This window comes from Tinamus guttatus, unplaced genomic scaffold (assembly GCF_059628265.1).
Source record: "Tinamus guttatus ecotype Peru unplaced genomic scaffold, ASM5962826v1 Tinamus_guttatus_pri_ptg000602l, whole genome shotgun sequence".
Taxonomy (NCBI): domain Eukaryota; kingdom Metazoa; phylum Chordata; class Aves; order Tinamiformes; family Tinamidae; genus Tinamus; species Tinamus guttatus.
The window spans coordinates 5,564,796-5,580,263 of record NW_028289136.1 but is presented as its reverse complement, the minus strand read 5'-3'; the positions used below and the strand labels follow the sequence as shown (position 1 = coordinate 5,580,263).

At 49.3% G+C, this 15,468-nt stretch overlaps 1 protein-coding gene across 1 annotated transcript in view; it reads right to left on the bottom strand.

Moving 5' to 3' along the window:
* Nucleotides 1–13,531: 13,531 nt before the first annotated feature.
* PAK1 (p21 (RAC1) activated kinase 1) overlaps nt 13,532–15,468 on the bottom strand; it is a 58,480-nt gene continuing 56,543 nt past the window's right edge. The window contains exon 15 of the mRNA XM_088534992.1: nt 13,532–14,713. Coding sequence (XP_088391118.1) covers nt 14,627–14,713 — 87 coding nt within the window. The 3' untranslated portion in view covers nt 13,532–14,626. The remainder of the gene's footprint in view (nt 14,714–15,468) is intronic.

Sequence of the window (15,468 nt, the reverse complement as noted above, 5' to 3'; positions counted from 1 at the left end):
GGAAGAAAGAGAGATTTGCAGATCGCATACCTCCGTCGGGCAGCTCTGCAGAGCTCTATTCAGCCTGGACAAAAGACGGGGGGCCCCGAACAGCCACCGCTCTGAAGCCCCCATCGCCAGCCCTCCCCCAGCAGCCTGTGTTAAAGTTCAGGCCTCACAGCAAAATGCTGTTGCAGTGAGGGGAGGAAAAGACGGAGGAAAGGTGCTTTCTATGCTGCCGGACAAGATTTTCTCTTCCTTGTTCTCTACAGCACCCAAATGTATCCAGGGCTGGCCCATTTTCATATGACAAAACAAAAAGCTGTTTGGCCCTTTCCCAGAGTGAAACACTTCTGAGATAATTAAACACTATCAGATTTCTGCATAAGTCATCTCAGAGAAGTTTTGGCCTAACGTAAGAATGGAAGGATAGCCTGGCACACAGGATCCATATTTAAGTCCCCTGTCCTGCCACCAGCCTACCAAGGCGCCTGAGCCAAGTCACTCAGAGCCTCGTTTTCTCCCTTGTAAAATAGGGCAGCCCTTTCTCTGCATTAACGTGATTTTTCTCTACCATTTTCCATGAGGAGGGACACATCCAAAGAACAATGAAAGCAGCAGTTGAGGACCATACACCTCACTGGATTTTCATCTGTCCACAGGTCCTGTATGGGCATCACCCCATGCAGATCCATCTCCTCACACGTGGAGGGGACCCCAGACCTTCACAGCACTCAGGACACTCCAGCTCAGGCAGCACTGCTGGATCAGCACCCAACCTCAGTTGAAGAGCTCAGCAGGATTCTGTTAATTCCTCCCTTGGTCTTCCTGGAAGAGGAGCGTTGGACTCATCCCCAGATCTGAGAATTCAGCCTGCGTTCCTGGTGCAGTCAGAGATGAGAAACAGGCACAACTCATCCAAGACGTCCAAAGCAAGACAACACGAATTGCCCCTGCAGATGCCCAGAGTGCTGGGGCATGAGTCCAGCCCCCAAATTAAGGGAGGTTCATCCCTCCAACACAGGGAGCCTGACTCAGCCCTGTGACCTTGTCAGTTCCCCTCTGAGGAGAGGAGTCCCCATAGATACAAGGCAGGTGGGCTGCGTCACCATCAGAGATATGACATGCAGCCACCCCAGCTGAAGATTCATCCCTGGGAAGCCATGTCCCAAGCCACAACCCATCCATCTGTTGGACAGGACTGGGGAGGAATCATGGAGTCTCTTGCTATACTTCCATCTCAGACTGGGATAGACCCCCTAACACCAAACGTGGTAGCACTTCCATCTAGATTGCAACGTTTTGTCGATTTTTGTTAAATCCCCTCTTATCCACAGATATAATTTCTCTTCCATCCAACTCACCTGTGTCTGAAAGGGGGTTTCTGCCATGTGCATCTCACCCCAAGCTTTGCAGTGGCAGAGGCAGATGTGGCTCCCTGCTGTCACACAACCAACATCATGGAGAGCCCAAGACCAATCAGTGTTTAAGGGCTGACTCCCTATTTTTTGAGGGTCTCTCTCAGTAAAATGCCCTACTTCAGTTCCTCCTCCAGGACAGAGGTGCTCTCCTGGTTCTGGAAGAAGCTTCCTGCTGCTGTGCAAAGAGCAGTCACAGAAATTCACCATGTGTGGCTGGATGAAGTGGTCATGAGGACCACATGCAGTCCCACATGGTCCTGCAGCTGAGGCCACATGGAATCACAGGATGGTTGAGGCTGGAAGGGACCTCTAGAGATCATCTAGTCCAACCCCCCTGCTCCAGCAGGGACACCCAGAGCACGGGGCACCCGGGCGCATCCAGGCGGGTTGGAGATCTCCAGAGCAGGAGACTCCACAGCCTCTCTGGGCAGCCTGTGCCAGGGCTCCGGCACCCTCACACCAAAGAAGTTTTTCCCCTCATGGGAAAAATTCCCATCTCCTCATCCCTGGTGAGGCCACAAACTGGAAGACAGGCGGGTCCTTCTGGCAGCAGGTTGCCAACTGGGAATGGGGAGGGAAAGAAGATGTTGGAGCGGTGGGGTGATAAGATGGGGGCCTCAGCAATGGAAGGGAAGCAGAAGGAAAAAATTCGTCACCTGCTTTTTGTGCAAAAAAAAAAAAAATCCCAAGCCAAAATGTTTTTAAACCTTGCAGAGAAACAGCATTTATGAAAGAGCCTTGATGACCCCATGGGACCCTTGTGTCCAGTCCAGGGCTTGAATCAATTAAAGCAATCACAGAGCAAAGGTTAATCAGTAGCAAGTACATCTTAAGAAACAAGTAGCCTTTTAAAAAGCAATTCCTCCTGCCAATTTTCCCTCCTTCTTTTTATAAAGTGTCTTTTATTTCTCTGATTCTGGAGACTTTCAGAAATAAGTTCAGTGATTAAGAGCAGCTGGCGAAAGGACGGGCCTGAACCATGCGGGAGCAGAGAGGGCTGGACCTGGTCCTTGTCGTGGAGGCCTTTGCTGGCCCCTTGCTGGACTGAAGCCCTGCAGTCCTTGGTGCTGTGCAGATTTATGAGGCATTGAAACCCTTCCAGGGCCTTACAACGTAGTGAGAGCAGGTGGAGGCTGGAGAAGCAAAGAATTGCTCACAGTTGAGCTAGAGAATGGAGGGAATGAGGAAGAGGGTGAGGAAGAGGGTGACTCAGAGACATTTGTGCATGAGCAATCAGACTCCATCCTACACAGCAAAGACTGCGTCCATCGGACGGAGGCCCTCTGTTCATGGACTATTCCCACCCTCAGTTCGGCCATATCTCCTTGGCTGCTGCTGCTGCATGTGATCTGCCATCACCCTGACTTGGTGAGTGACTAGAGAAAAGGTCTGCCACGCTGTGGTGGCCCCAAGAGCCCTCCCTTGGTGCAAGGCCTAGGGAGAGGAGCCGGGGAAGGGCTCCTTGACCTTCTCCTGTTACAGCAGGCGCACGCTCGCAGCTACCACCAGCCAAGCACCAGACGGGGCCTGGTCCAGCAGGAGGGAGAGCTCTTCTTGACCTGGAACACAGGTCCTCCCCAAGCTTAACCCAGCATCTTCTCTGAGGACACCACAAAGACTTCTAAGGAAAACCTATGGCGGAAGACTAGGACATGTCCTGGGGGGTGGCCAGTAAGAGACCAGAGACCTAGGCGTGATGCAGTGAATCTATTCAGCCCTCCACAGCATCACTTTTTCATCTTTCTTTCCTCCCCATGCAGGCAAGGGTAGAACGGCAGCAAGCACTGAGGTCCTGGTGGCCAGGAGAGTCACAGGGAGCATGAGCCAAGGGCCACTCCCTGTGGGCAGGAGAGTCTCATCAGATGCCAACCATCATCAACCAAAGAGCAGCCTTCAATGGCTCCTTCTTGAACACGGCCAGGAGAGCAGGGGTCCAGGATGTGAAGAACGACGTGAGGATGTGAAAACAGATGAGCAGCTGCAGGCAGTCTGCACAGGTCCCTCTCATGAGGTTCTGGAGCTGCAGCAGAGGTTGCAACATGGAGACCAAACTCCTGCTGCTCTCAGAGGGCGCCTGGCATGGAGGGATGCTTGCACCGGGACACTTTCCGAGCTGCAAATAATCTTACAAGTTATCACCACTTTTCTGTGCTTAAAGATCTGCATTTTCATCTGAGAAAATGATGTGCAAAGCAGAAGACACCAGTCATCTTCTTAGTCCTAATGTCATGGCATAAGAAAGTCACAGAACTGGTCATGAGACCCAACTTTTAATTCCTCTGCAAAGTTTCCAAGTCTCACTGGAAATCTTGCACGCCTTGTAAACAGGGCAATAACGAGGTTGGAAAGGAAGCGATCTCTTTGACTCATTTCATATTTGGAACAATTTTTTTAATTAATATCCAGCTGGTCTCATGGTACACACTGCGTCTCATGGTACACACTGCGTTTCTGTTATATTGTAGCTTAAGAGCTCTGAGCAGCTGTAGGAAATCATTTCCACCTGGTGTCATGCACGCGAGGACGGGTCCTGAGAGATGCTGTATTTGGACCATGGTGATATGAAGGTTGCCAAAGAAAGAGTAAAATCAGCGAGCGGGAGGTGATAAATACCATGGGCCAGACCTCCTAGCAGTGCAAATCTGCATCGTCCAGCTCAGACTTGGCCTAGTGCCTGTCCTCTGGCTTGCATTAGGTGGGCACCCAATCCTGAATGGAAGTTGGGTCTTTCCTAGAAGTCAGGAATCACTCATTTCTCTGCTAGTTGAGTTTATACCCATGAGTATTTGGGTAACAGCAAGCTGAAACGAGGTCAGATCCTGCTTTCTGCTGCAACCCAGCACAGTCTCCTGGGGACTTTTTTCTCCCTCCTGATTTACACCTGCGTAACAGACACCGGCACCTGGCCCACGGCCAAAGCATCCAAGTTGGAGCAAGAAAACAGGCGCACACCAAAAACTCACGCAGCAATTTGCAGCCGCAGGGGGAGAAGCCAGACGGGGCTGCTTTTGTCCCGCGTCACTCCCAGCCTTTCTAGCCGGCTCCTGATTATTTACAGCTGTTGCCAGATGTTCCCGTTTCATGGGTTATTTATTCCCCAATCAAGCTCCCCGTTCACACGCTAGGCAGGACCGCGAAGCAAAAGAGGCCCCTTTATCCATTTTACTATGGAAACCGCCCTTTTATCAGAAGCATCGCGGGGATTTCACCACCGCTTCCCTCCCACCAAGCACCCCGGCTCAAAGCCCTGGACCAGCCACCCGGCACTTGTGCCTCTTCCCTGCTCCTTTTCTCTCCTCAACAACTTAGAGCCAGTTTGCCCGGCAAGCGAAGCAGCACTCCTAACCCACCAAACCCTTCTGGCTTCAACGGGGTGGCCGGGGGCTCCTGCCGAGCCACCAAAATCCCCCGCTATCCAATAACCCCCTTCGCTCCCCATCAAAGGCTTTTGTTAGCGGTCCTCCCCATTCCCCAGCTCTCCAAGCTTTGTTTCCCACTGCAACCCACTGTTTCCACTATCAACCACCCGCTGTTCGGTCCCAACCAGCCGACGCGCGCAGAAGTCCAAAGGGAAAAGTCAAAGAAATTCCCCCCCGTCCCGGTGCTAACTTTTACAGCAGGCAGGAAGGAGCCAGGAGAGGTTCGAGTGTCGGGCGAGCTCACTCACCTCCCCGGGACGCACGTGGACGAGGTGTTTTTGCTTGCTGCCGCTCTTGGATGGCTCCGTGCGCTGCTTGTCACTCTCCTGGTCCCGAATGGTGGCACCGCTCTATGACACCCCCTGTGCGGGAGGCTGCCGGAGCCGTCCCTCCCACGGTAGGAGGAGCCACGTGGGGCTTCATAAATCCAGTCCCAATGGCTGGAAAAACTCAAAATCCAGTCCCAAAGGCTGGAAAAACTCAAAATCTGGTCGTGGGGTGCAGGCATCTCCTCACCGTGTGGATCTGGGGGAGGCTGCGGGCTCCCCGGCACAACCAGCCTTGACCGATCCCTTGCCCTGCACACAAAATGTTACGGATTCATATGAAAACGCTGCTCTGGCAGAGCTGGGTGTGCTGAGGATGGGGTCTGAGGAAATGTCTCCACGGGAATTGGGGCAAGGCATGATCCTTGGCATTAAAGCCACTATTAAACATCGTGCGGCAAAAAACTCAAAACATCTCCCATATCTGCAATCTCCAAGAAAGTATCCACAGTACCAGATTTTTAAACCATCCCAAATATGAATATTCACCTTTTTTTTTTTTCTCAGTGTTTTGGACTCTGATATCTAAATCCTATTAGAGCCATAATGTCCCTTGGAGGGGTGAGGGGCAGATCCGCAAACAAAAGCAGTTTGTGTGCTGGCATCTTGCAGCCTCCAGTGAGTTTTTGAGCCTGAATTTGGCCTTTCCGAGAGGCATCTGTAGAGGTTCTGAGATTAGAAAGCTATTCAACCTCACACAGCCCCTCCTCCTCCTCCTAAATATCTCCTTGCTGCACAAAAGACAGAAGAAATATCCCCCTGCTCCCAGCCCCGGAGAGATGTAGTGCACCAGTAGTGTAGTATTTTCATCCCCGTTGTCTCTCACATTCTGAGTTTTCTTCTTGAATGAAAATATTGGGCCGGAGGGTCCCTCAAAAATGAGTAGCACAAATACAGCGGGGAAGGAACAGGGCAGAAGTGATAGCCTTGCAGTTCCTGGGTCTTTCAGGCTACAGAGATAAATTTCTAATTGTGCATTGTGCTAAGAAATGGGCTACACAGGTGGCAGCCTGATTCACTCTGAAACCTAGTGATGAACATAGGAGATGTAATATTCCCACTGTAAAAGTAGTATTGCTCATCCTCGGGTAACCTGGATCCTCAGATACTATCATTTCCCTTCCAGCTTGAAATATTAAATGAGGGCACTGCAAGATGTGTGCTGAAGGTAAAAGCACTTGTTTTTGCTAGTAAACATTTTCAGCCTCACTTGGGGTCTCTGGGGTCAATAGACACAGCATGGGATTGAGTGAAATTGCTAGTATATTACTTGTTTTATGTTGGGATTCCTGGAAACCTGGCGACAGGAAAGCGTGAGGCTATGGAAGCTGATAGCACTGATGAAATATAAGGAGAAGCAGGAGTAGCTTTTCCAAGTACCTTGCAGGTTGGTGTCCAGCAATATGAAACTCTAGTTAATGTCTTTTTTTCTTTTTTTCCTTGATAGTACATTTATGTAGGAGAAAATGACCTAGACCACATTCACGGGAATCTCCACACATTCACGGGACGCAGAGCATGAGCTGTCCTGTAGCCATCTCCTGTTTGTAAGCTAACATGGAAAGAACTCAGGTTCTGGATGTCTGGGTATTTCTGTGGACTACTAGAACCCCAGGAGAACATCAGCACAGGTACAAGCAAGTCAATCCAGGAAGCCCCTGGGCCGTGTGGGTCACGTCCACCCATTTAGGAGCTGTTGCTGTGGGTCCTTAGGTCCTCTGTGTTTCTTCTTGTTGTGAGGGAGAGAGCCTTGAAAACCCAACGAGGGTGGCCATTAAAAACACGGCCATAACCCCATCCCCAAAGCAGCGACGGGAATTCCGGATATCTCTTTTTTCTGCCCTGAAATAACACTGCTCTCTTGCATCCTGCCCTTTCTTCTGGGTGCAGGGATGCAAAGCCCGCGGCGCTGCGGTTTGCTCCGCGTACGCCTGACTCAATGACGGGGCAGAGGCTGCTCCAGCTCCGGTATCTTCAGCTCAGAGGTCGCTGGCTTATCTCGATCGGAAAATCATCAACCTGTGATGATGAACCCAGCCCTTCCATCAGCTGTCGGTGAAGGCAAGAGAGCGGCGCTGTTACCGGTGGGTCTCATCCAGACCCTTGTTGGTGTCACATCAGGACCTGCTGGAGCCCAGCCTTGAAGTTTATGGGGCCATAAACAGCATCTGCAGGGTCCTGGTGCCATAAAAGCCCACTTGGAGAAAGAGGGGTATCAGCGGAAGGGTTGGCCTTGAACCCTGCCAAGTTCTGATTGAGTTTCCATCTGCAGGAGATAAAACTGCGGTGGAAGCAGCAGGGACGGGAGCGTCGCGCACAGCGGGGATGGACCCACCGGGACACCGGCCAAGATGGGGAGCCCAGGGCTGTGTTTCGTGGTGAAACATGCGTCCATGTGCACCCACCTCTTTGCCCACGCGCTCCCCTGCTTCGCCCAAGCAAAGCCCTCCATCCCCTGCCTTCTCCTGCTAGAAAACCCACGGCTGAGGAGGGCAGAGGACCCCTCGCTGCCCTCCCGGCCCCGGAGAGCCTTGAGGGCAGGTGACTCACGCAGGTAGCGACGTCCCCGTGAGATTAGCAGGAAACTGCACCGTTCAGCAGCGTCGGCATTGCCAAGAGCGATAACGGAGGAGGAAGAAGTGACCTGAAACTTCAGTCTCTGCTGTCTCACAGGACCCCAGCACAGGGCCGCTCAGTGCACGGGGAAAGCAGCATCGTGGTGCAAACGGGGAGCAGCCGCTTTTGCACCCCCCAAAGGTGTCTCCTTCCCCACTGTTTTATTTTTCAGGCTCTGAAAGGCTGCTTGGAGCCTGGGGCCGTTTGTATTTTGAAGCTCCCAGGAAACGTGGCAGCCTCCTCCCAAGTCACGGCAGGAGCAGGGAATAAAGTGGTAGAGAAGCGGAGCCCGTGGAGAGGTGCCAGAGATGCTGTAGTGTCTTCTGCACAAAACTCAGCCCAGAGCATCTGAATTCAAACGCAGAAAGCAACTTGAGGTGGCCAGAATTGCCAGCCAGTTTATTCAGGGGCCAAATACTGCTTCTGTTGTATAAACTAAGCCTCAAGTCACTTCGGTCAGAGAGGAAAATTGATTTGAAAGGTACCCGGTTTGATCGGTGAGGATGCAATGGGAGAGACGCAATGCGAAAACACCCGTTTTCCTCCTTGAGCTTCTTCGAGCAGACGAGAGGAGGGAACCAGCTCCGTGCACGGCACATCCTTCCCCAGGGAGACGCATACGTGGGGCAGAGGGGGAGCAGACTGGCCCCTAGCACTGCCCGTGCGTAGGAAACGGGCCCCGTGGTGCAAATACAGGGTCGTTGTGTGAGCGGAGGGCGGACGGGGGAGCTTTTCATAGCGCTTCAAAGGCGCCGGCGGCGGGCGAGCGGCTCTGCCCTCGCGGCGGTTGCTGCAGCAACTCCTCGCTGTCCCGCGGCAGGGCCGGCAGCGAGGACGCTGTGAAAAGAGGGTGAAAGACCGTCCTCTGCCACAGCCACCTTTATTTTGTAGCTGTTCTTTGCACCGTTGCATCGTTTTTTTCTTCCTGGGGTGAAACCAGGGGCGTTGCAATGCGCCCTGATAAGAAAAGAGCTCGCAACTTGGGCCCAAGGGCCAGGGAAGTCCCAGAGAGAAGCTGCAAGGAGCAGCAAGGAAGAAAAGGATCCAGTAAACCAGCCCCAGGCACCCCTCTTCCTGGTCTCACCTCTGCAATAGGCAGCGGGTCTTTCTCCAGGCTACCCAGGCTGAGATCTGCAAAAGGGTGGGCTCGAGCCACAGAAACCCGTGCCCGGTGCTCACAGCTTGTCCTGCAAAAAGCTCTTGCAGACGGTGAATGGGAATCGAGTGTCTTTTGGCTATTTTAGAAAGATCTCTTAACTGCAAAACACACAAAGAGAACAAATCCTTGTGTGAGAGGGAGGGTTGGAGCCTGAAGTGTTTGGAAAACACAGATTTACCTGAGGAAGTTTCTGCTGGAAGAAAGGGGTAGATATTTCCCATCTGGGGAAACATCATCCTTGGAGAAGCTCTCCTGAGCTTGGAGAAAGAACGAGAGGATGGAGGAGCGTTTTTCAGTCCCGTCACTGCCCTCCTGTGCCAGGAAACTAATCCCGAGCGCAGCTGCCAGGAGAGGGCATCGCTGCCACAGGAATCCCAAAGAGCAGCCAAGAGATCCAGGCTCCCTGCTCCCGCTGTTAGAGCGAAGCCACAAATCCTCCAGGAAGATGAGCCTTGGGAATCCAAATTGGGAGCTCTCCTGGGTGCAATATTTGGCATCTCTTCATGTTTTACCTACTAACTTACTGCTTCTTCTATTAGCACCTCCCTGCTTTGCTCCCAAATAACTGAGATCCTTCGGCTCCGGTTCCCACCAGGACTTCCCTTCCCGTCCTCTGCGGCTGTCTCAAAACTGAGGCCATCTGTTCCCAAAGCTTCTCCTCTTCTATCCTCCCCTGTGGCCCCTGCAATTTAGCATAAGGCATCACCTCTCTGTAAACCTTACGGCTACATAGACCTACGCCGGGATCAAAGAAGACAGGGCAGTAACTTCGGGGTGAGCAAGTAAACCCTGTTTGTGATGGTTTGTGAGAAGGGCTTAAAGATCTTCTCAGGGACGTGCCACACACGCAGCAGTAATTGCAAGTTTAGCCTCAGGACATCCCTCTGAGATAATCAGGTTATTTTCCCTCCTGTGGAAAGACATGAGGGTTGGGAATAGAAGGACATTTGGGACAAGGACATCCTGCATAGGATGCACCCACATCGTGGCACAGGGAGGCAGCCAGGACATGGACCAAGGACCTCCCCGCAGGCCCCAACCCATCCTTGGCAAAAGCAGGGAAAGGGGCTCCGGTTCCTGCATGAGAGCAGTCAGCAAAGCAGCTTGCAGCTAAAGCACAAGTTCTGGCCACGGGGATTTAACGAAGCAACGTGCTTGACCCTGGCAGAGAGCTCTCTGCTCCCTATCAACCTCCTGGCCGCCAGAAGCCGACTTGAAAATGTCTTCCTGGCGCTGGATTTGGTTTTAAATTTAACTTGATTTATTTAACTTCATCAGGGTAAAACGTTCAAGTCTGCCTCGCTGGAACAAGGAGGAAAGGAGCTGCAGAAGGACGAGTGTGGCTGCACAGGGCATCCTGCCCAACACGTGGAGTTCCCCCTTTCCCACTGGAACGAGGAGCTCGTGCGAGAGGCACATGGAAACACCAACTCCTGCCCTTGTTATCAGTCTTAGCTACTAACCCCCCACGAGCGAGTGATGCTGGGGAATAAAATATCCATCCGACAGCCTTCCCTGGCTTCCTTATCTGAACCAAGAGCCTCGGGCACCAGTAATTTCTCTCCTCCTCAAGCTGTGGTCCAGATCCTGCTCCCAGCCCGATGTTTCTCCAGAAAAACACGAGCGACAGGATGCCTTCGTGTAAGCCTGTCATAGGCATAAAGCAAAGTGACTGTGAGAAAGGCAACACCACCATCATTAGCAGGCACGGTGTGATGGGTTTCCTTGCTCATCCTGAAGGTCTTTTCCAACCCTAATGACTCTGTGGTCATCCCCAGGCAGAAAACTGGGGGCCAGGTGGAGTAAGTTGTTTTATGGCTTGGTGGTTATTTAAGCCTTAACTAGACAGACAAGGGAACAGCAAATAGCACCTTAAGTCTTTCTTAGATGTTGTCTCCATATTAAATATTAACATTGAGGGTAGCAAAGCAGTGCAGAAATGTGCTAGATAGGATTTTGAGAAAGTCAGAGCCTTAACTCCTGCAGAATTCATAAAAGAAGCAAAAATTTTTTTATAAACTACCCTCTAAGCAGCTTTTAGCATAAGTCACTTTGCTCCATCAAATAAGATCTGATTAATCTAAAATAGATCAGAGAAGCAAAACTCTGCCTTTAAGCACCCCCACTCATTTTGACTGTCACTTCAAGTGTCTTTCAAATAGCAAGGGAAAGAAAATCTGGTAATTCATTTAGGTTTTATTTAAAGTTTCAGTTTGGCTTTTGAAATTGCTGAGCTGGCCTCATACAGGAAACAAACGGGGCGATGAAAGAGAGTTAAGCCAAGGCAGTAGGAAGAAAGATAAATTATCTAGGCTAGAAATTAACTCTGCCAGCCCCAGAATCTCATGTCCCCATGCGATTTCCTCGCACAGCCGGTGTCTCTCCCCATTTCCCCCTCACAACAAGGCTCCTTCGTTCTGCTTCCCAGGTTGCAGCAGAACGATGTAATTTCTGCAAACCCTTTGGGGTTGCTGTTTTGGCCTGTTTCTGTTCAGTTCTTGGGTGTATTTGCTCTCTTTTATCATTACTTTATGCTGCAAAGACGATTTGAGTCAGACTTTACCTTTGACAATTCTAATGTTGGCGATGTTGGTATCTGCTGTGGAAATGGATTGCACAAAACTCTTAATCAGGAGTGACGTCTAAGTACATATTTTTTATATATTCTGGCCAAATTTTAATGTCAAGTAATGCTGTCAAACTTTTAAGAAACCAAGTACTTATCTACAGACACTTCAGTCTGTTCTTGCATGTCACCTTTCTGTAAATACAGCCCATCTGTACCAAAAAGCAGTATCTTGAGATGCATATATTGGGGCATTTACTGAAATACTGGCTGAGAAGGGACTCTCTTTTTTGTGCCTTTGACCAGGCAAATTTTTTGGCACTTTCTGAAAAGCTGGGAACAAACCTCAAGGCAGCCCCGTTGCTTTGCAAAATCCTGGCTTTTGTCTCCATGTGGTTTTTGCTCCCAAGTCTCTTCTCAAGCTCCACGCAGATCCCTTAAGTCAAGTGCAAGTGTCTCCATGGAAACTTCCTTCCTCAAAGAGCCTCTTTTCCACAGAAAACAATGTGCCCGTGTTGTTTAAGAGGAAAATGCAGCTTGGTAGGGGCATAACGTCTGCTTAGAGAAGAGCCTGTAACAATTAATCGGTCGGATTTATGTCCTTTGAAAACATATTTCATTAAGACATTTGAGGGATGGCTGAATATAGAGGTGCAGTTGCAGCAGCAATAGCCTAAGTGCTTCAGTCCCCCTCCGTCTCTGCCCTGGATCTTCCCTCTCAGCACTGCAACCCTTTTTCTAAAGGCACACAGGGATCTTTACATATAGGAAGTATCATGTAGAAGCCACAATCTGCTCCCTAAATAAGATCCTCAGGGCTTTGGAAGCTGAGTTTAGCACCTCTCTTCACCAGGCCCTGGATGCTATCAGATGTTCCTACGTTATGACGTAGCAGAATTGCTTGGGATGCCTCCAAAAGGAAGGAAAAGAGAAAGGAAAAAAAAAAAGGAAACAGATTTTCAGACTGGCTAGTCAAAAAATTAAATATTTCATGTTCTAATAAAGAAGAGACACTTGAATATTAATAGGCAAATAAATAATTTAAGGCTGTGATTAAAAATGGTTTCAGTTCAGTAGAATCAGATTAATTCATACAGTATGGAAAACACAAAAAATCTGCCAAAAAGTTATCTAGATGGAGGAGGGTTTTCTAAGTTGCTTTTAAATCACAATAAAGTCAAGACGTAACTGGAAAAATAAGCCACATAGATTAATTTTTACATGAGACAGTCACTATGTGAGAGGCAAACTGCTGTAAAAGGATATGCAAAGGCTCACACAGGTACTGGAACTGATGAACAGATAGAAAGGAGAACAAAAATTTCTCAGAAAAAAAAAAATCCTAGTCTCTTAAGCGTAACGTAGCTACAAACCTTTCAGGATTTCCTGACAGCATAAAAACACAACATGCCTGTGGAGGAGAAACCCAGAGGAGCAATTTAAAGGCGTGCAAACAATCCTGGTTACAGTCCTAATGTAAACTGAGCAGTTCTGCTGCAGAAAACAAGCTCAAACCCGTGCTCAGAGCTAAGGTGTATCTGCGTCCAGGCTCCCACCTTGGATGGGGGAAGGCCAAGAGTCACATCAGAACCTCAGGTTTCCATCCAGCTGCAGGTTAGTCCAGTTTTCCAGTGGGGAAAATATAATTGAAGCAACGCCTAGAGGCAGAGAAGAGGCTGATCCACTAGCAGGTCTCAGCAAGAAGCAGGAATGAGTTTTTGTGCAACACAACTGCTTTGGACAGGGAGAGGAGATTACTCCAAAACTTGTTTAAACTCTTTCCCAGGACTGACCAAAGTGATATTCAGAGAGCAGTACAGTCAGAGAAAGCGGCTCCCCCAGCTGTACCAGTCTTTTATCCAGTTCCTCTATGTGTGAAGTTACTCCCTTCACACTTTGTTACTCCACGGAGCTACAGAAGAGCTAAGAGAGAAGCTTAGATCACTTCACCCATCACATTGAAGCTTCCAGTGACAATGACATAAACAATAACCCCAACCTGACACTTCTTTGGTGACAGCGAATTCTCCAGTCCTCCCACAGCCTCAAGTTAAGAAATGCAGCAGTCGTTTTATTAAAAATCAGTATACAGTGTTTATGACAGATCTCTCTTGCACTTCTATATTTCCCGTTTCAGAGACTACAGCAACCAAAGGATTTAGAGTCAGTAGCATAAAGAAACCAGGTTACTCTTTCATTTCAGAAAAATTAAGAGTGACCCTGTGTTTCCAAGAAAGCAGCGTCTGTGGTCAGTCTTTCTGCTGGACTTGATCTAAGAAACAACAGTTTTCAACAACATTTTGCAGGAAAATCTTACCTTATATGGATAGTGGCTGTGTTTGCTTTATCATACAAGGCAGGGGTCTCTAACAAGCCTCACAGCACTGATACAATAACCTTAAAAGGCCTCTCTGGCATTTTCTTCTGCAATTTACCTTCTAGAGTATCAGAGACGCTTAGGAGATCTGTTTGAGTTGTAACTAGGGTGCGGAGGGTCTGATTCACAAAATTTGGCAGAAAGATGATCCATGAATTAAGTTCTGTCATGGCCACAGGAAGCAGATAGAGGGTTCTCCTTGTGCTCTCCAGGCATCCAGCCGTGCTGCAAGGGGCCTTCGGATTCCTGCCCTTGCCCCCCTGTCACTTGCTGCAGATATTTGGATTTCTGCTGGCTGCTTCCTTCCCTCCTCAGGTCATCCAGAGCCCAGTGGTGTAACAGCAGCTTGGCACAAGCAGGAGAAGTCCAGCCAGCAAAAGGTTTCATTTATTAAGATAAACATGGTCTAAGGCTCCACATTTATTTTTTAAAAATAAACACAATACGAAATATGAAAACAAAGTGGCTTTGCTACTTGTAGGTCGGGTTCAGACATCTCGGAAAGATCTTTTCAACCATACAGAGGAATCTTCCCCTCTCACCCCTGCCGAGGGGAGGGAAAGACATTTTGCTACTACGATCAGCAGTGTCCCTCTTGCGTGCCCCTTCATCCAGCTAATGCTACCTCTGCCACCCCTCTGGGGACATCAGAGTCTTAAGAGGAGCCCTATGAAGGAGGAGTGGGAGGGAGGAAGGGCAGGTAATTCAGTCTCTGAAATGAACAGCTAAAAGGCTTGACACGACTACGCTGAACTCCACCACTTTAATGGTTGTTCTTTGCTGCTTCTTTAGCTGCAATGATCAGAGGAGTGAGGCTAGATAGAGGCTTTGCAATTTTCAGGAACTGGTGCTAGAAAAGAGAGAGAAAAAATGGTTAAATTGATCAGAACATGCCGTAGGAATCTAGTGACCACAAGATCCTGGCACCTAAAGCCCATGCAAAGTCTAATGACCTATTCTAATCTCCAAGCACCCAAGAAGTTTGTCACCACCACGGACTTCTGGGGCTTGCCTGAACTGATACACTCCTTTGCGCCCAACATGCTTTCCAAGATCAAGCAGAATTCAGCAAGGATCCCTGGGGGATTATCAACCCATGCAAAATCCATGGTGAAATTCTGTGCTGAAGGAAAGTGCACTGAAAACAGCCCGTGGGCAGCTTGAACAGAAGGAATGGGGCTTCCTGCAGAAACCAGCTCTCTCCTCTGTCATTGTGGCTCTCGTAAAAGCCCTGCAATGGCCTTCTGCACTGCTAGAAATTTGCAAAATAGAACTACATTCTGAGAGAGCAGCACGGAGCCATTCAGCCAGACTCCTATTTTACTTTACAGAGCACCTCTGTTAAGTAAAATACACTAATACATTACAATGTACATGAATAAAATACATTAATATTGAACATAAAGCATACAACACCCTGCACATCACAAATTGCTTCTGGCAGAACCTAGTGTCTGTTGTCTTAGAGCAAGTTTTAAAATATGGTATCTGCAAGGGAAGAAAAGTTTTCCTGTATCCACAGTAACTGGAAAGCTTGTAATACTCCAACCTTGTAGAGGACGTCAAGGTTGAGAACAGAGAGACTGGCACTCAAAACAGCTTTGA